Source organism: Orycteropus afer, unplaced genomic scaffold, assembly GCF_000298275.1.
Source record: "Orycteropus afer afer isolate SDZICR_OR568_19922 unplaced genomic scaffold, OryAfe1.0 scaffold00070, whole genome shotgun sequence".
Classification (NCBI taxonomy): domain Eukaryota; kingdom Metazoa; phylum Chordata; class Mammalia; order Tubulidentata; family Orycteropodidae; genus Orycteropus; species Orycteropus afer.
Window position 1 is genome coordinate 910,124 of NW_006921657.1, and position 20,081 is coordinate 930,204.

Sequence of the window (20,081 nt, forward strand, 5' to 3'; positions counted from 1 at the left end):
CCTGATTTGTCCAAGGTTTCTGGTTTTGGTGAATGGGAAGATGGTGATGTCACCCATTTATGCAGCAGGCTTAAGGGAGAACACAACTAGCTGGTCTAGTTGTTGGATATACAGAAAGAAATGTACTAAGCAGACACACGGCTCTGGGGTTCAGAAAAAGAAATAACTGCATGCCATTTGGGTACAGAAGGCCAAAGAATGGCTGTTGTTTTCTCAGAGTGGTCCTCAAAGAGGCATATCCTGAGGGATTTGAGAAAAAGATCTTCTAATCCGTACTTCCAGAGACACAATTCCACTAAGGCTAGGACAGGGACCCCAAAATCTTTATTTTTAGCCAGGATTCCAATGGATTCTGTTAAGCATGGTCTGGGGGCCATGCTTTGAGAAACACTAGGGAAAAGGATAACAGATGGAGGCTGGAAAACAAGAGGCACTGACTGAGAGCTGACAGGAAGTAGAGGAGGTGGCAATGAAGCAGGAAGCACAGGGTCAAGAATCCATAGGAGGTGGTCACAATCAGGGTCACATCCATGAAATAACATGTGACCACAACAGTGTTACACACCTCAGAATAATAAGATACTGGATTATATGATACAGATCATCAGTAAACAGGAGTCCATGATAGGCTGTAAGAAGTCAGATTCTCAGCAGGCTCCAAGTTGTGGAAAACCACCCAGATATACTGAAATTTCTTCAATGCCTAATGAAGAGTCCTTGGAACATAGAAGCAGCCCATTTTCCTCTTCAAGGAGGCTGATGGAGGACTTAGACAGAATTATATATTCAGGGCTTATCCCTCCTCCTCTCTATATAAGAGCATACCATGTGGGAAATGGGCTTTCAGGCAGATACTAAGGTATTTAGGCTGGGAATCAGGAGGGCTCCCAAGGATCTTAAAAAGGGAATGTCAGGGATGTGGACTGCCAAGATGGCCCTCAAGAAAATGCTCTTATTTGTCACTCCTCAAGAGTGAGGTTTGCAGGGGGAAACTTGGGAGGGGTTGCAAGTAGGTTGGGCCAGCCCAGACAAGGAGAAAGAGAGAGAAGAGATCTGACTAAGAAATCTGTGTCATGCAAGAAAGAAGTTGCTTCCTTCCAATCTGGAGTCAGAACCCAGGGCCAGGCCACAGGGTCACAAGAAGGGAGAAGGGCTAAAGAAAGTCAAATCAAAAGTAGAGATATGACAATGTTCTTCAAAGATAAACTGAACGAGGCCAACAAATGTTTGAGAAAGTGTTCAGCCTCACTGCTGAAATAATTTTTTTTTTTTTTTTTCCTATTAAATTAGCAGGGAGCTCTGGTAGCATAGCGGCTAAGACACTTGCCTGCTAACCAGATGGCTGGCGGTTCAAACCCACCAGCCACTCCTCGGAAGGAAGGTTGGGCAATCCTACTTCCGTAGTGATACTGCCTCGGAAACCCAAGGAGGGGTCGCTATGAGTCGGGACCGACTCGACGGCACATAACAACAACAACAACAACATGAAATTAGCAAAGAATAAAAACCAGAATATAGATTTGAGTAAGTTATCTGAAGGGTACGTTAGTAACAAGTATCAAATGTATTTAAAAGGTTCATAACTGTTAACCTAGCAATTCCACTTCTTAAAAAAACCTCCTACGGATACAATCGACTAGGATATAATCCTCTCCTAAGGATATAAGAATATAATTCAACTGTGTGGATCATAACAAATTATGGATAACATTGTGAAGAATGGGAATTTCAGAATATTTAATTGTGCTCATGAGGAACCTGGACATAGATCAAGAGGAAGAGGATACTACATAGTTTAAAATTAGGAAAGGTGTACATCAAGGTTGTATCCTTTCACCATACTTATTCAATTGTATGCTGAGCGTTCTGGTTACCTAGTGCCGCTCTGACAAGAATATACCACAAATGGGATGGCCTTAACAAACAGGAGTTTATTCTTACAATTTGGAGGCTTTAAGTCCAAGTTCAAAGTGCCAGGCTTTAGGGGCTGGGTGAAAGCCCCTCAGCCTTGGGTTTTAGCTCTGCCTCTAGCTCCTTGGACCACTGAAGCTGGAAGCTTTTCTTCACTCAGACGGCTGCTGAGGCTGCCAAGCCCAAGGTTGACAAGTAAAAAGGCAAAATCCCGATGTTACTAAACTACATGGCAGGCCATTAACTCAAGTCCATTGTAAGTCCCAAGGTCAACAGAGCATGTCAGGCTGCTGAATAACGACACAGCTACATGCAAGGTCCAAGCGTGCCATAAGCTAGAGACCATTCCCAAAGCTGCTTCTTATATATGGGAAGCAGACCACATACCCAAAGGCAGCTACTCAGCTGCTTATGGTAGATCCCACTATGGAGCTGATTGCCAGTCTCATCATGGGGAATAACTACCACCAGCTGCCCAGCCACTCAACCAGACCTAGCCAAGTTAACATACAAATTTAACTACCACACTGAGCAAATAATACAAGAAGCTAGACTATATGAAGAAAATGTGGCATCAGGATTGGAGAAAGACTCATTATCAGCCTGAGATACGCAGATGATACAACCTTGCTTGCTGAAAGTGAAAAAGACTTGAAGCATTTACTGATAAAGATCAAAGACTACAACCTTCAGTATGGTCTACACCTCAACATAAAGAAAACAAAAATCCTCCTAATTGGACCAATAAGCAAAATCATGATAATGGACAAAAGACTGAAGTTGTCAAGGATTTAATTTTACTTAGATCCACAATCAACGCCCACAGAAGCAGCAGTAAAGAAATCAAATGACATATTACATTGGGCAAATCTGTTGCAAAAGACCTCTTTTAAATGTTTATGAGCAAAGATGTCACTTTGAAGACTAATAGGGTGTGCCTGACCCAGCCATGGTATTTTCAACAGTCTCATATGCTTGTGAGAACTGGACAATGAAAAAGGAAGACCAGAGAAGCACTGATGCATTTGAATTGTGGTACTGGTGAAGAGTATCGAATGTATCATGGACTGCTAGAAGAATGAACAAATTTGTCTTGGAAAAAAGTACAGCCGGAATACTCTTTAGAAGAATGGCCAGACTTTATCTCTTATACTTCTGATGTTGTCAGAAGGGACCAGTCTCTGGAGAAGAATATCATTCTAGGTAAAGAAAAGGGTCAGCAAAAAAGGAGAAGACCCTCAATAAGATGGACTGACACAGTGGTTGTGACGATAGGCACCAGCATGGCAACAATTGGGAGGATGGTACAGGACTGGGCAGTGTTTCATTGTGTTGTACATAGAGTCACTATGAGTCGAAAGCAACTCAATGGCAACAAGGATATAACCAAAGATGTGCTCAAAGAAATACAGCAAGGTTGTTCATTTATAGTGTTTCTTAAAATCACACCCTCAAAACAAAACAGAGAGAGAAAGAGAGAAACATGACATAAATATCCAAAAATAGGGGTTAAGTAAGGCAAAATTGGAATTTACCTATATAATGGAAAAACCCAAACCAAACCCACTGCCGTCAAGTCGATTCTGACTCATGTTGTTGTTGTTGTTAACCGTCTGGTTAGCAGGCAAGTGTCTTAGCCACTATGCTACCAGAGCTCCCTATAATGGAATTGTTGTTGTTGTTGTTATGTGCCGTCGAGTCGGCCCCGACTCATAGCGACCCCTCCTTGGGTTTCCGAGGCAGTATCACTACGGAAGTAGGATTGCCCAACCTTCCTTCCGAGGAGTGGCTGGTGGGTTTGAACCGCCAGCCTTCTGGTTAGCAGTCAAGTGCTTTAGCCACTATGCTAATGGAATAGCATACAGTTATTTCATTTCATTTTAATGGAATAGCATAAGACTATATGTTGATACAGGAATATGTTTAAATGTATCACCATGTCAAAATTTTTGAAACTGTACATATGTTGTTGTTGTTAGCTGCTGTTGAGTCAGCTTTGACTCATAGTAATCCTATGTACAACAGAAAGAAACATTGCCTGGTCAAAAAACTCTATAAAATAAAAAAAATCTTTGCACAGAAAAATAACTAGAGGATCTTACACCAAAAATTTAATGGTCTTCATCACTAAACCAAACCAAACCCAAGCCTATCCAGTTGATTCCAACTCATAGCGACCATATAGGACAGAGTAGAACTGCCCCAGAGGGTTTCCAAGGCTGTAAATCTTTATGGAAGCAGACTACCTCACCTTTCTCCTGCAGAACTGCTGGTGGGTTCAAACTGCGTACCTTTTGGTTAGCAACCAAATGCTTTAACCACTACACCACCAGCGCTCCCTAGTCTGTACCTCTAGGTGATAGATATACAGTTGATTTTTTTTTCTTTCTTTCTTTTTTTTTTTTTTGGCCAGGGTGGGTGGGTATGTTTTCTACATTTTCTGCATTGAAAATGTGTTATTTTGTAATTAGATGACATATTATTTTTAAAATGAACAACTGGTTACATCTAAGATTTTTACTAAACAACCAAAAACAAAGTCCCTGCAGCATCTAGTTCTAGAAGTAAATTCCTAAATTTGTTTTCCTTCTGAAGTCTTTTCTCCTTTAGCAGAGGCACACTGTGGGCCCAGGAGAATGGCACAAGGCCTTTTCTTGATGCCATCATCTCAAGACACGCTGTGTGTGTGTCTCAGTCTCAGTCCTGGAAATAAAAAACAAAACAACACAGTACCAGACACCTCTTCCAACCTTACCTTACCCCCAGTAATTGCTGAGCTGAGAGGCTGGGCCATCTAGGGATCAGTGGTGGAGGTGTAGAGTCCCTCTGTGCATCCATCATGGCCTCTGTCTGCTAAGAGTCACTCTCTGTATTTGCAGATTTCTATTCTGCCTTGCATCCTCTTCCAACTGTATTCTGAATATATCAAGCTAGGGGGTTAAGTCCCCAGAGTGGTGTGTGAGGGTACCAGGTCTGATGTTGTAAAATTGGTGTAGTGTCAGATCTCCTTGTCTAACTTCACAAGGGGGAAAGATAATTACCACTTGCATCTGCCCAAAGCTGATTCCCCTGAGGGAGAGGTCAGACATACTTCCATTCTCCAACCTTTTTACCAATGCTCCAACTAAATGAGTAATTTCTTCTAGAAGGATCACCACAAAGTTGCTTCCTATAAAGTAGAGGTTAAAGATGTCCCAAATGTACAACTTTTCCAAACTGTAGTACCACTCCATCATCTCTAACATCAACTACTCCTCCTCCCCTCAATATGCTCCCTCCCGTCTTTGGGTTCCGTAATTTGCTGCAACATCTCACAGAACTCACAAACCATCAAGGAAATGGCTTACGTGGTTGTAGAGGCTGGAAAGCCCCTAATCCATGGGTCAGGTGTCAGGCTGGAGGCTCTTCCTGACTCACATGACTGCAGGGGCTGATGAACCCAAATAAGCAGGTCAGACAACAAGTTGCTGGTTCACAAGACTATAGGATCTAGTGAATCATGTCAGATAACAGGCTGATGGCTCAAGTTCCAAGAACCAGAAGTCAGGTGATGATGAACCAGATGCAGAATCCAAGGCAAGAGAGAGAACTTTGCCAGAGCAAAATATATATTGGATGCAGACTACCCTGAAGGAAATTCCCCTTACTTGAGCAAAGAAGTGCAAGGGTGTGATTTAAATAAGGGTAGTAAGGGTAGTAGTGACTTGAGTCTCACTTTTTAGTAAGGTGGTGACTCAAGGTACATTCCACTCTAATGCTGCCTCATTAACTTAATGGACCGCTCACTCACAAATGGGACCTTAAACACAGGCAGAGAGGGCAGAATATAAAATACATCACAAAATGGAGGATAATTACATCAGACCACAAAATGGAAGGCAATTACATCATTACAAAACTGCCAAATTACATTGTTACATACCTGCCAACCACTTCAATTATGATCCAACCAAGTTCACACATCACCTTAACCATCACACCTTATATACATTAGCAGCAAGCTGTCTAATCCCCTTGGTGGGTCACAAGCACCTCATCTGCACAGTCCCACCCAATCACTGTGTGAAAATCATAAAGACTATGGCTAGAAGGGCCATATTAAGTAATTCACTGCACTGTATCAAACTTCTTCCAGCCATCCCTCCCATGGCACTCTCTACTTCTCTGCTGGGTTTGGTAATTCATTGCAATGGCTATAACTATAACTCACAGACCATATTCATGATTACGGGACTTATTAGGGATATAACAAGTTACAATTTAGAATCAAGATCAACTTGGAAATAACAGGAACAACCCAGGACACAGTTCTTCAATCAGGACAGCTTCTTTTTTACTTCTCTGCTGGGTCCTCACTCTTGGCCTAAGCCCTTGCTCTCAATGTGGGCTCTAGTCCTAGGCCTCAGCCCTCAGCTTGGGCCTGGCCTTAGTCTCCACTCAGGCAAGTAATACAGTTCTTCTTCAGCTCCACTAACAAGTGCCTGGAGGGACCATACTCTGCCAGTAAGCCTCCTGCCTGATGGTGCTCAGCTCTCCCACTCTGTGGGTCAGCAAGCCTTGCTCCATGGGCCAGGAAGCCCACTGTACCATCTTATGCCAGTATCCTGGTTTTGCTGCTGCTGTTTCTCTGCCTCTGAACTCTGCTGTGCTTGTTGTCACTTTTGCTGTCTTGAACCATCTCCAGTGTTAAAGCTCTCCCTGTCTCCTAGGTCTAGGAGGTTCTCAGAGCAAAGACCCTGGGTCTAAAGGATATACTCTACTCCTGGCTCTTCTTGATGGTAGTCAAGTCCCCCACTACCACCACCACCACTCTCTGGGATTGGCTATTTTAAAATCTATCAGGATAGCAAAACTGATCAATGCCCTAATAAGAGTTCCATGTGCTTTATTTACATTAGCAGGCCATCCAATCCCCTGGGTGGGCCACAAGCATTATTTTCATAATCCCATCAAATAATTTTTGTGAGAATTGTAAGAACACGGCTAGAAGGGCCATATAATAGCAATTCACTGCACTGCAGATGTCCTCACGAGCCCTTCTCTCCCTCAACCACAGCCAAACCCATCCCCAAATAGGGAGATGTCGTATACTGAGTCTTGTAGCAGATCTATCCTAATACTTGACCAAAGTGCAAATGTTACTTATTCAAACTGCCATTTTGTGATGCTGAAAGCAGTTGCTGAACCCAGAGAGAACAGCCTTTACAGTGGGGAGGAACTTCCTGTCAAGGACAGTTAATTTTAATTTTTCCACTGAGCTCAACCTCAAAGTGAGCCTGACTGCCACTTAGTGAGATGGTCTGCATTAGTGGAGGCTTTAATTGAGCACAGATCTTTGTCCCAGAAGCATGTTTGTTGTATATATATACTTTGGGACAAGAAGAAAAATGAAAAACAGACCTTTCTGAAGAAAAATTAAAGCAGAATGTGTTCCATAGTCAGGATGGCAGCACCAAGTGCCAGCTGTAGGGGCCTGGTGGAACTCCCCACCTCCCAGGCCTCAGTTCCAATGGGCTGCATTCAATATTTCTAAATACTCAATGCCTATTCAGGTCTCTCTTTCCCGAACACTGGACTTCATTGTGGTTCTTCTCGTGGCAAACAAAAAGCTTCAAGAAACCAGAGATGGACTGAAGGGCCTTGATTGAGGGGCCATGGCATGTGTTTCTGGTGCAGGCTTTCTCTCAGAATAGGGATGGAACCCTGATGGCACAACAGCTAAGTGCTTGGCTGCAAACCCAAAGGTCAGCTGTTAGATCCCGCCAGCTGCTCAGTGGGAGAAAGATGTGGCAGTCTGCTTCTGTAAAGATCACAGTCTTAGAAACCCTCTGGGGCAGTTCTACACTGTCTTACAGGATCACTATGAGTTGGAATCAACTCAACAGTAATGCGTTTTTTCTATTTTATTCAGTAGAGTCACCTCTGTCTACATCCTTTTATAAGTGGCCCTGAAGTAAGCACTCAGATGGAGCAATTGCCACTTTTATCCTCTATTGGTATGATTCCAGACCCTTGTCATCTCCTTCCTGAGCTGCAGAACTGGCCATTGTGCTGTTGAAGAAGTCTTCTTAAACCCTAGATTGGTCACCACCTGTAAAAATGGTACGGTGAGGGTGTCTGACCTCATCTAATTTGACAAGGGAAAAGGAGAATCAAGATCAATAGCCCAAGGCTGCTCCATATAAGGAGAAGTCAGACATATCTCCACTCTCTTAACTTTTTTACCAATTCTAACACCCACCATCCCTCCCACTGCACTCTCTAATCTTCTGGGTTTGATAATTTGTTGCAGTGGCTATACAGAACTCACAAACCACACTCAACAGTTATGGGATCTATTAGGGAAGCAATAGATTACAATTCAAGATCAGGAATGACTCAGGATACAGTTCTTTGGTCAGGATAGCTTCTTGGCTGGGCCCACAGATGAGCATCTCCCCAACCCTAAGCCTCTGGGCTCTCAGCTAGTTGGGACTCTTGGGCTAGCCTGGTCTCTGCCCTATTTGGGCAAGAGTTACAAAGTTCTTTAGCTCTGTCAATAAGTGCCCAGGGGTACCTCACTCCACCAGTAACCTTTGCCTGAAAGCACTCAGCTTTCTAGCTCCATGGGTCCATGAGCCTAGCTCCAGCAAATGACCAGAGGCAGTGCACTCTGCCAGCAAGCCTCCTGCCCAAAGCTGCTAACTTTCTTGCTCCATGGGCCAGGAAGCCCATGGCACCATCTCCTGCTGATCTCCTGGGTCTGCTGCCACTGCTGCCCTCTTTTGTATGCCGCTGCTTCTCACCGACTCTGTCTGTGTCTATGTCTACAATTCTGTCTGTCTCCTGGGTCTAGGAGGTTCTCAATGTAGGGATCCCAGTCCAAAGGGCATGTTCCACTCCCATTTCTTCTTTCCTGATATTAGTGAGGTTCCCCTTTTTGTCTCTGGGATGGCTTATTTTAAGCCTAGCAAGATGGCAAAATTGACCATTCCCCTCATTAAGATTCCATATACTTTATTTGCATGGTCCCACCCCCAAAAGGGTGGCATGCACCTTATTTGCATTATTAGGGCACAAATAGGAGCTCTGGTGGCATAGTGCCTAAGGCATTTGACTGCTAACGAGAAAGCTGGCGGTTCAAACCCACAAGCCACTCCTTGGAAGGAAGATTGGGCAATCTATTTCTATAATGATACCACCTCGGAAACCCAAAGAGGGGTCGGTATGAGTCGGATCCAACTCGACGGCACTGCATTGTGTTTTTTTTTTTTGTGTGCGTTTAGGGCACAAACACCTTATTTGCATAGTCCCACCCAATTATTTATTGGGTATTACAAGACTATGACAAAAAAGGCCATATAAAAGCCATCCATCACACTGTACCATCCCTCCTCAACCACTATCAAAAGCTCCCTGTGACCCCCAAATACAGATCCTTGCATCTAAGCTCTTCCATGATCAAATCTCACAGTCCCTCTCCAAGTCTTTCTCCCTCTCCTCTCACATCCTAATCACCTCTCCATGTTCCTGTCCCCAATCCATCAGCAAGTCCTACTGTTCCCTCTTTCAAAACAGATCTTGAATCTTTTTACCTCCTTTTCTTTTTCTTATGCCCCTCCAGACCTTCTTAGGAGCTCTGGTGGTAAAGTGTCTAAGACATCTGACTGCTAACTAGAAGGCTGGGGGTTCAAACCCACCAGCCACTCCTCAGAAGGAAGATTGGGGAATCTACTTCCATAGAGATATTGCCTTGGAAACCCAAGGAGGGGTCCCTATGAGTCAGAATCCACTCGACAGCAGCGAGTGAGAGAGAGATCTTCTGAGCTGACAACACCCTAGTCCAAGCCCCTTCATCTCCTGGCTATACAACCACAAAAACCTCTTAGGGATCTCCTTTGTATTCTTGTTTTTCTCTAATTGATCATCATATAGCAGTCAAAGTCATTTTTAAAAAAGTAAACAACACTTGTCCCTTGATTAAAACACTCTAACAACATTCTATCACATACAGAATAAAATCTATAAACTCTTCCCCATGCCTACAGAGCCTTCCACGATTCCATCCCAGCCTACCTCTCCAACATCCTTTCATATCATGTCCTTCTGCTTACTACAGCCACCCTAGCCTCATTTCTGTTCTTTGTATTTTATGTTACCTCTGCCCAAATTAAACTTTCTCTCTCTTTGCCATCTTAGCTTAAATGCCACCTCTCCATAGAGGCCTGTCCTGACCACCTTAATAAAGCAGGGCCATAATTATTCTGTATCGTATCACACAGTTTTAGTTCCTTCATGGCACTAGTGCTGTCTGAAATTATCTTGCTTATTCATTTGCTTATTTGCCATCCCCCCATTAGAATCTAAGTTTCCTGAGGGATCGATCTTGACTAACCAGTTCATTTCTGTGTTATCAGCACTCAGCAATACCTGGCCACAAGAGATTCTAAATCATTGTTTGAGGGATTAGTGGTTAATTATAGGAAATAATGTTTTCCAAGAGCTTATTATTTCCAGCCTCCATACCTCCATGTGCTCCTTCGTTTGGAGTACCTATGCCTCCCTCTTTCCTTCCATCATTGAGTGTTCACCACTGGCCTAGGTTCAAAGACTCCTTTTCCACAAACTTCCTTTGATCGTCAGGCAGAAATAACTGTTTTCTCTGACCAAGTACCTCTGCCCCAGCCCATCATGCTGCTCCCACCCCTGTATTTTTTCCTTGAGGAACTTTATAGTTTTAGGTTTCACATTTAAGTCTTTGATCCATCTGGAGTTAGTTTTTGTGTATGGTATGAGGAACAGATCTTGTTCCATTTTTCTGCAAATGGATATCCAGTTTTGCCAGCACCATTTATCAAACAAACATTCTCTTCCCCATTTAACGGATTTTGGTTGGCCCTTTTCAAAGATCAGCTGACCATAGGTCAATGGATCTATTTCTGGGTTCTCAATTCTATTCCATTGGTCTATGTGTCTGTCATGATACCAATACCAGGCAGTTTTGACTACTGTGGCTGTATAGCAGGTTTTGAGATCAGGCAGTGTGAGACCTCCTACTTTTTTCTTCTTCAATAGTGCTTTGCTTATCCAAGGTCTCTTTCCTTTCCATTTAAAGTTAGTGATTGGTTTTTCTATATCCTTAAAAAATGTTGGTGGGATCTGGATTGGGATTGCATTGAATGTATCGATTGCTTTGGGTAGAACTGACATTTTCACAGTGTTCAGTCTTCTTATCCACAAGCATGGCAAGTTCTTCCATTTATGTAGATCTCTTATGGTTTCTTAGTTTTTTATAGTTTTCTTTGTACAGGTCTTTGTGTCCTTGATTAAGACTGATTTCCAAGTATTTTATTTTTTTGGTAGCTACTGTAAATAGTATTGATTTCCTTATTTCTTTTTCAGCAACCTCTTTGCTGGTATAGAGGAACCCAACTGATTTTTGGATGTTAATCTTGTATCCTGCCACGATACTAAATCTCTCAATTAGTTCCAATCGATTTTTGACCGAGTCTCTTGGGTTTTCTAGGTATAGGAATATATCATCAGCAAATAGAGATAGTTTGCCCCACCTCTATATTTTTTTCAATTAATTGTAGTAAAATAAAATAAAAAAAAAAAAAAAACCTCACTGCCATCGAATCAATTCCAACTCAGAGACCCCCTTTGGGTTTCTAAGGTGGTTAATCTTTACAGAAGTAGATTGCCCAGTCTTCCTTCTGTGGAGTGGCTGGTGGGTTTAAACCACCAATCTTCTGGTTAGCAGTCAAATGCCTTAGGCACTACGCCACCAGAGCTCCTTGTAGTAAAATATACATAACATAAAGTTTATCATTCTAACCATTTTGAGTGTATAATTCAAGGGTATTAAGTAATTCACAATGTTGTGTAACTATCACAACTATTTCCAGATCTTTTTTTTTTTTTAATCATCCCAAACAGAAAACTCTATACACATTAAATAATAACTCCCCATTACTTCCTCCCTCCTTAGGTTTTCGAGGCGGTATCTCTACAAAAGTAGATTGCCCAATCTTCCTTCTGTGGCTGGTAGGTTTGAACCGCCAGCCTTCTGGTTAGCAGTCAAATGCCTTAGGGACTATGCCACAAAAGGTCCTAGATTTGTTCATGGAGGGTTATTATTTCAAAAGGTAACATTTTCTCCCATTCTGTGCAATGTCTTGTCACTCTCTTGGACAAAAGTCTTTAATTTTGATGACGTTCAATTTATCTATTTTTTTGTATTATTGCCTGGGCTGTCCTATCAAGGAATCCACTGCCACATCTAAGATCGTAAAACTTTTCTCCTATGTTTTCTTCTACGAGTTTTATAGTTTTAGCTCCTATATTTATGTCTTTGATCCATTTTGAGTTGATTTTTGTGTATGGCCTAAGGGAGGGGTCTTGCATATGGATATTCAGCTTCCCCAGCACCATTTGTTGAACAGACTGCCAGCATGCTGCCTTTTTTTAAATTAATACATTTTTTAATTGTGCTAAATGTACAGCTAACAAAGTATGTGTCATTTGAAAAATCCTCACATGTATAGTTCAGTGACATTAATTATGTTTATCATTTTGTTTAACCATCACCATTAATTGTTCCAAATTTTTTTTATCATCCTTAACAGAAGTTCAGTGTCCCCTAAGTGTTGTGTCTTCCCTTCCCTCTCCCTCCTGTGAGCCCCCGATAACCACTAATAAACTCTGAACTCTATATATTTGCCTATTCTAGATATTTCATATAAGTGGGATCATATAATACTTGTCCTTTTGTGACTGACATTTCACTCAAGCACGCTGCCTTTTAATTTGGTCATGTTCTAAGGCCACCTACCTCAACATGACTTTACTCTTTGTTCCTGGAAATTATTGCCCAGAAAGATACAGCTCCGGACCAGTAAATAAGCACACTGTTGACCTCAGGAACTTTCTCGAAATCAGTTAGGACTAAAGTATCCAGCAATGCTGTGCACCTTGTGTCCACTAATCTCACCAACATTAACATCAAGAGCTTTGTCGAACCCCAGTCAAATCCTCGCACTGAAAGACCCTCCTTAAGCCATTCATTTTAGCCCTACCCCAAACCTTGTAAACCTCCTGGAGAGTTCAGAGGACCTGTTGCCATAGAAGCTGTCGGGTGCAGTGCGGCTGTCAGAGTGCTCTCTCCTTTACTGCAGTAGGTGATACAATCAGCTCTACCAGATGAACAGGTTTCTTCTGGTCTTTTGGGGATTCATGAGGTGACAGTCCACCCCCACGACCAACAAAGAGACTAGCACTAGACCTCACTGTATCTTATAAATGATAGAAAATCGAATGAATGAATGAAAGCCCACCTACCGTACCTTTCAAACCTCTCCCTTTTCTAAGCCACTGGGACAGAAATGGCGCCTGAGGCATAGGGGTAGACGCCACAGGGAGCCCTTCATTTGTAACTAGTCCTCATTTTGGCCTAGTGCTTAAGGCATTTGACTGCTAACCAGAAGGATGACAGTGCAAATCCACTCCGCGAAAGGCAGAGACACTAGACATTCTACTTCCCTAAATATTTACCTCAGAAACCCAATGAAGGTCGCTATGAGTCAGAATGACTCGTCGGCAGTGGGGTGGGTTCAGTCCTTATTTTGGAAACCAGAACCAAGCAGAGAAACCAGTGGCGGCCCACGAGTCCCTCCCCTCCCCTCCCACTCCAGGCCCAGGCGGGCTGCGCGGCCTACTCGCCTCTCTCGCCTCTCTCACGCGCAGGGCGACGGCGCTGGACCGCTACCAGCTGCAGAAGGCGGGCTTCACACACGTGCTGAATGCGGCTCAGGGCCGCTGGAACGTGGACACAGGGCCCCACTACTACCACGACATGGCCATCGAGTACCTTGGCGTCGAGGCCGAGGACCTGCCCACTTTCGACCTCAGTGTCTTCTTCTACTCAGCAGCCGCCTTCATCAAGGATGCGCTCAGCGACGACCACAGTAAGAGATACCCGCCCCAACCGCCGCCTGCGGCCCCGCCCCACGTGCAGCGTCCCTTGACCCCACCCGGTCAGCGTAGACCGGAAGTGGGATCCGCGCTTGTTAGGTCTGCGCAGCTCTGAGGCAGGTTGCTAGGGTTCTGTGTGGTTCAGGGGGAGAATGTCTTAGCCCCTGGAAGCTGTGGCGGTTTGAGGACCTTCCCCGTCCAGCGGGCTGCCCCTGGCATCTGGGCCTTGATTTCTTCTCTAGGGGGGAAAAGAAAGAAAGAAAGAAAAAATCAGGAGGATTTGGAGGAGAGGACTTTGTCTCTTCTCCATGGAAAGAACATCAGGCATCTTTCAAACGGCTGGGGTGGGCAGGGCGCCCTCAAAGCCGAGATGGTAGCCGAGACCCTGGGTTCAAACTCAACTATTAGCCAAGAGCTTCAATGCCAGGAAACTGATTTAAGTTAGCATCCATGGAGAGACTTCTAGTTCTCTTGCCAACCAACCTGGTTCATAGCCTCCCTCCTACCCCTACCATCCTAGTCACACATAGTCCTTTCTAAGGCCTCTCCAAGATAGCTGGCAACCTGAGCTTTATAAGTGGTGAAGTATATTTGAGAATCTGGGCTTTGTACCCCAAAGTCCAAGTTTCCCAAAGTTACTTCAAACCAAAACCAAATTCACTGCCGGGGAGTCGGATCCAACTCATAGCGACCCCACCTTGGGTTTTGGAAGCAGTATCACTATGGAAGTAGCTTGCCCAATCTTCCTTGAGGAATGGCTGGTGGGTTTGAACCGCCAGCCTTCTGGTTAGCGGTCAAATGCCTCAGGTACTAGCCACCAGAGTTCCCCCCAAAGTTACTTACCCATCTTTAAATGGCAGTGCTCATCCTTGCCCTTAAAATGCCTTAATCCAGGTAAAAGCTACAAGGCTATTTGGAGGGAAGGACACAGTTAGGCATGCATCATGGGTAAGATAATACTCAGTAGTCATTGCTGCCAAGTATATTTCAGTGGCATTCCAAAGAGGTTACAGGGACTTTGATTCTCTAATCAGTGCTCTGACTTCAGCCCCTCTCCATTAGTCAAGCCCCTTTGTGGGGCCATGCCATAATTCAGGGTCTCTAGTTACTAAAAGGCTGGCGGTTCAAGCCCACCAGCCACTCCTTGGAAGAAAGGTTGGGCAGTCTACTTCTGTAGTGATACTGCCTCAGAAACCCAAGGAGGGGTCGCTATGAGTCAGGTCTGACTGGAGGTCACATACCAACAACAACACAGTTACTGAAAGTGGAACTCTGGTGGTAGTGCCTAAGGTACTTGACTGCTAACCAGAAGGTTGAAGTTCAAACCCACCAGCCTCTCCTCCAAAGGAAGGCTGGGCAATTTACTTCTGTAGAGATACTGCCTCCGAAACCCAAGGCGGAGTCACTGTGAGTCAGAGATGACTCGATGGCACGTAACAACAACAACAGTTACTAAAAACCTTTCTTGTCACAAGAGATTGGGATTACAAGGCTCACTGACTGACCAACTGGCCTGCTTCAGGAGCCTGGCACTGAGCCTAGGCCAGGCATACTGGAGAGTCCCAGTTCTTGATGACCAGCCCAGGTGACTCAGACCCTGTGGTCAGCCATAGCCACCAACCATTTGTTAATGTTTTGGTTCAGAAAACAATGTCATGAAGAAAAACCCCCATAGAGCTGACAAGCTTGTGTTAGGGAATGCCTCATTTCTAAGTTGTCCTTTTATGAGACTATTTATGGACCATCTTTTGTGTTATGTGCATTCTGGGTTTCCAAGCAGGATCAAAAAAGTAACTGGGCTTTGACTCATCACCATGAGGTAAAATTTGCCTCAGAGTTTTTGAAGTTAACTGAAAACATATTTGACGTGAAAAGACAAAACCACAACAACCCAGTCCCTCAGTTTCTGCTTAATGTGCTCACTTGCCATTATTGTATCTTAGACTGTCTCCTTAACAGAAGGGCCCCAGCAGGCTTTGCAGAAGACGTCTGGGTTCAACTTTGCATTGTACACTTACTAATGATGTGATTGCTCTGAGCCTTGGTTTCTCCATCTGGTGATGAAAATATTTACCTTGAAAGGTTATAATGAGGATCAGCAGCAATACACATCAAGCACTTAGCATGGAACCTGGTGCACAGCAGGCTCTCAGATGTGTTTGATAAAAGAGAGGTCGTGTACCGTGAAGCATATAACCACACCAGCACATGCACATAATAATAATAAAGTTTCCAATCCCAAAAGGAAAAAAGACATTCCAACTTTGAACTAGTATGATCTACTCATGTGACAGCTTGTTTGAGATTCCTGGCACGCAGTTTGAGTCTGTCCCCCAACCCCCCGCCAAATCAGGGAAGAATTGGGCTATCAAGTCCTGTGTTTAGGCCTGGGCAGATCACAGAGCATTGAGGAGAAGGTGTCAGGCTGGTATTGGTCACTGTAACAGCCAATACTGGTATTGGTATTGGCTGTTAGACCAAGTGGCTGGAAGAACATAGCAAAGAAAAGGCGAAGCAGGGAGCGTGTAGACATAGGTCAGAGAATGTGCAAGGGACAGCATGGGTGTACAGGGTGCTTGCTGGGGATCAGGAGCAGGACAAGACTGTATTGCCATGGTGGTCTGGGGTCACCTTTCAGTGCCCTTTGCATTTACATATCTAAAGAGTCCCTCAAGTCAGGGTTTCAAACACCAACCCTCCAAGACCAGGCAGAGGGTGTAAAATAAATTAAACTGGCTGTGTGTAAGGCAGTGGGATGTGGTTGGGGCACTGTGGCTAAACCAGTTTTTTCTTGTGAGGATTAAATGTGGTAGATGTGACTTTTTTCAAGAGAAGTCTCAAATCTTTTTTAAATGTAAAATCACTTATTTTGTAAGTGATGGCAACAAATAAGAAATTTCTTAAGTTGCTGCAAAAGCCAAACAAAGGGGTTCTGGTGGCCAATAGTTTGTAATCTGTGCCCTGAGTGATCAGAGTAACAAAATGGAATGCTCATTAGCTCAACAAGGGCACTTTCATAGACGTGGGTATGGCTGGCACACCCTGTAGTGTCAGTGCCCACCCTGCACAACCATCCACAGTCGCTGGCCTAGTTGTGTCTTGTCATGTGTTGGAAAACCAGGAGACATTACTGCAGCATTTTAGAGCCAGACCCTCTCATACCTTTATTATTATACCTTTGATGTAAGAGGTGTTGATCAGTGGGGCCAAAGGCTGCACCTCTTTCTCCTCCCTGTCATCTTGCATGTTCTTTATGGATTGGTTTCAGCCAAGTGTATATGGCTTCCCACTGCCACCCCTCACAGCCAGTCTTGTCCACTGTTTTTGAACAGCATCTCTTGTGGAGCTTTGGAGTTGTACTTGTTTCCCTGCAATTAGCCCAAGGCGCCCACTGCTACCCTACCCTATTGGATTTGATCCTTATGAAAGATCTCCCCAGGAACCCCAATCACTCTTGAAAAATCTTAGAGATAATCAAGTCCAGTGCCTGTCCTGACAGCTGGGGAAACAGAGGCCTGGAAAAGCCAAGTAATGTGCCCAGGGTTAAAATGCTAAGCAAAGGCAGAGTGCTGTGAGGACATTGCTCACCAGTAGGGGTTCCTTTTGTCTCTCAGGCCTCACGGAAGAGTCCTTTTCCTTTATTTTGAGCATCTGGTGACTTTGCTGTATAAGAGGTCACCCAATATCATGGAAAGCAAGGCACTCCAGCTGTTTATAGAATTCAAAACAACTGGACTTGTCGTTCTTCATCAGAAAAAGAAGTTCTGACAAAATACTGCCACAGGATCCCATTTGGATGACCTTAACCACTTCCAGCATGGCATTTTCAGAGAAGAATTAGTGTGGTTTTAATTTAATGAAATCTTTTTTTAAGAAACCCCAAGGCAGATACCATAAGTCTCTAAAGATCAGATTTTAGTACCTTCACTCCCCTCCCTCCCTCCCTCCCTCTACTCTCCCTCTCCCCTTCTTTCTTTTTCCCTTCCTCCCTCCTCCCACAATCCTTCCTCCCTCCCTCCCCAATAACTCTCTTTTTAAATAAATAGTCCATAACCTGCTTTTGAAGTCATCTTAAAATCTATTATGGATAAGGCAGGTGTGAATAAATAAATGATGTCTGCCTTTGAGCAGGAGGTTGATTCTCTGGTGCTTCTAAGCTTTAACCATGCCAGAATTTCACCAACTGTTTTAAACATCTCCTCCTCTACTGCAGTATCCCACCCTCGCCCTCTGAAGTTTATAACATGCCTTGCACCCATTTTTTTGAGGACTGAGGACTTCCACACCAAATGAGCTCTTTTTAGGGGAAGTGTGAACTCAGCCTTTGCATATTTGCTGAGGTAGGCAGGTCCCAAATAGTGAGTGGGAGATGGGCAACAGCACTACACAAAACCAAGGAGGGTGCTTATGAGGGTACATGACTGGACAGGGCTGCTGGGTGGGGGCAACAGCCTAGCTTCTGGATCTGTGCTTAGAACAGGCACTGGAAGAGCAGTAGCGATTCTACATTTGGATTTTCGTCACAAGATTGTGGGAATTCACGTTTTGGTAAAGGCCAAAGAGGAAACATTTCATTTAAACTAGCTTTTTAAAACATAGACTGTGACCATTAGTGGGTCATAAAATCATTTTAATGAGTCTGACTGGCATTTTTTAGAAAAATGAGTAGAAAATACCACGATGTGTTGCATGTTGTAAAGGCACAGATTATTTTCTGAAACTTTCGTTTTCTCCACACACATTTATTACTTGTAATACAGCCTAACATTTAGGAACATGAACTTTGGTGTCAGATGGCCTGGGCTCAAATCACAGGTCAGCCACTTCCTAGCAGTGTGATTTGGACAGTCACTTCTCTATATTTCAGCTACCTCATCTGTAAAATGGGATAATACTTTTGTCTACCTCATTGGGTTGTTGTGAATATTGTCTGTGACAAGATACATAAGTGCTTGGAAGAGTATGTAAGGGACTTCTGCTAAGATGGAGGACTAGGTAGGCAAGCAACACAGATCCTCTTCAACAAAGAAAAGAAAAACCAAATGACAGAGATACAGAAGATAAGCCAGGGGCCCTGAGTTTTTAAAGGAACTATACAGAAGTGGATTAGGCACCAACTAGTGGAAAAACCTATATGAAAACAGTGAATACAGAGACAGTTGGAGCTGCAGACTGTCAGCTACTCTGATGAGATCAACAGCCTGACTATTTCCAAGTGGTGTTGGGACCTGAAAATTGACCCTAAAGATCAGGCCTGGTCACCACGGGCTGCAGGGACGACTGCGCTGGTGGTCTATGACTAGGAAGGGAAACAGCAAGGAGGGAGACAACCTGAGCTGTTGACTTTCTGCTTTCTGGAGGGTGCAGCCATTTTGATTATTTACAAGTGACAGCCATTTCGGATATTTAAAGTGACCGAGGGTGCAGCCATTTTGAATGTTTACAAGCGGTGGCCATTTTGGATATTTAAAGTGACCAAGGGCGCAGCCATTTTGAATCTTTACAAGTGACAACCATTTTGGATTTTTAAAGTGATAGCATTCTCATTCGGATTCCAGGGACCTAAGAATAGGCTCTGTTTGCTAAGCTTGGCAGGGACATACAAAAGGCTGACAATAGGAAAGGAGACAGGTGATGAATGTATAAGTGCTGTCAACTAGTGCATAGAGGAGCACAGCACAGTACCCTGCTTGCATAGATAACATACAAACAAAACAAAGAAAATGAAAATCATGGGCAAGTCACTCCAACATACAATCACCAGTTAAATATAAACACAAAAACGTCACAATGCCTTGGAGACAACAGAGCATCACAGTCTACACAAAGAAGCAAGATAAAGCAGGACAAACATGGGGCCAGGATACAGACCCAAAACACATTGCTGAGGAAGAGGCAGCATTAGAACTCCCTGATAAGGAATTCAAAAGAATTATATTTAGGTATCTTCAAAGGATTGAGAGACAGATCAAGGAAAACACAAACAAAACCCTGGAACAATTTCGAAAGACAATACAAGAAGAAAATGACAAAATAAATGAAAAATTAGAAATGATACAAAATCTACAGATAGAAATCCAGAAGATTAATACAAATTGTCAGAAATAGATAACACATTGAAAGGGCAAAGGAGTAGAATTGATGCAATGGAAGACAGAATTAATGAGATTGAAGACAAATACCTGAATACTTCTCTGGAAAGGGATCAGTCAGAAAAA

The 20,081-nt window shown here is 43.6% G+C and overlaps 1 protein-coding gene across 1 annotated transcript in view; it reads left to right on the forward strand.

Moving 5' to 3' along the window:
• Positions 1-20,081, forward strand: part of DUSP29 (dual specificity phosphatase 29) — a 41,598-nt gene that overhangs the window by 13,352 nt on the left and 8,165 nt on the right. Inside the window, exon 2 of the mRNA XM_007940589.2 lies at positions 13,636-13,856. Within this exon, the coding sequence (XP_007938780.2) occupies positions 13,636-13,856 (221 nt within the window). The remainder of the gene's footprint in view (positions 1-13,635; positions 13,857-20,081) is intronic.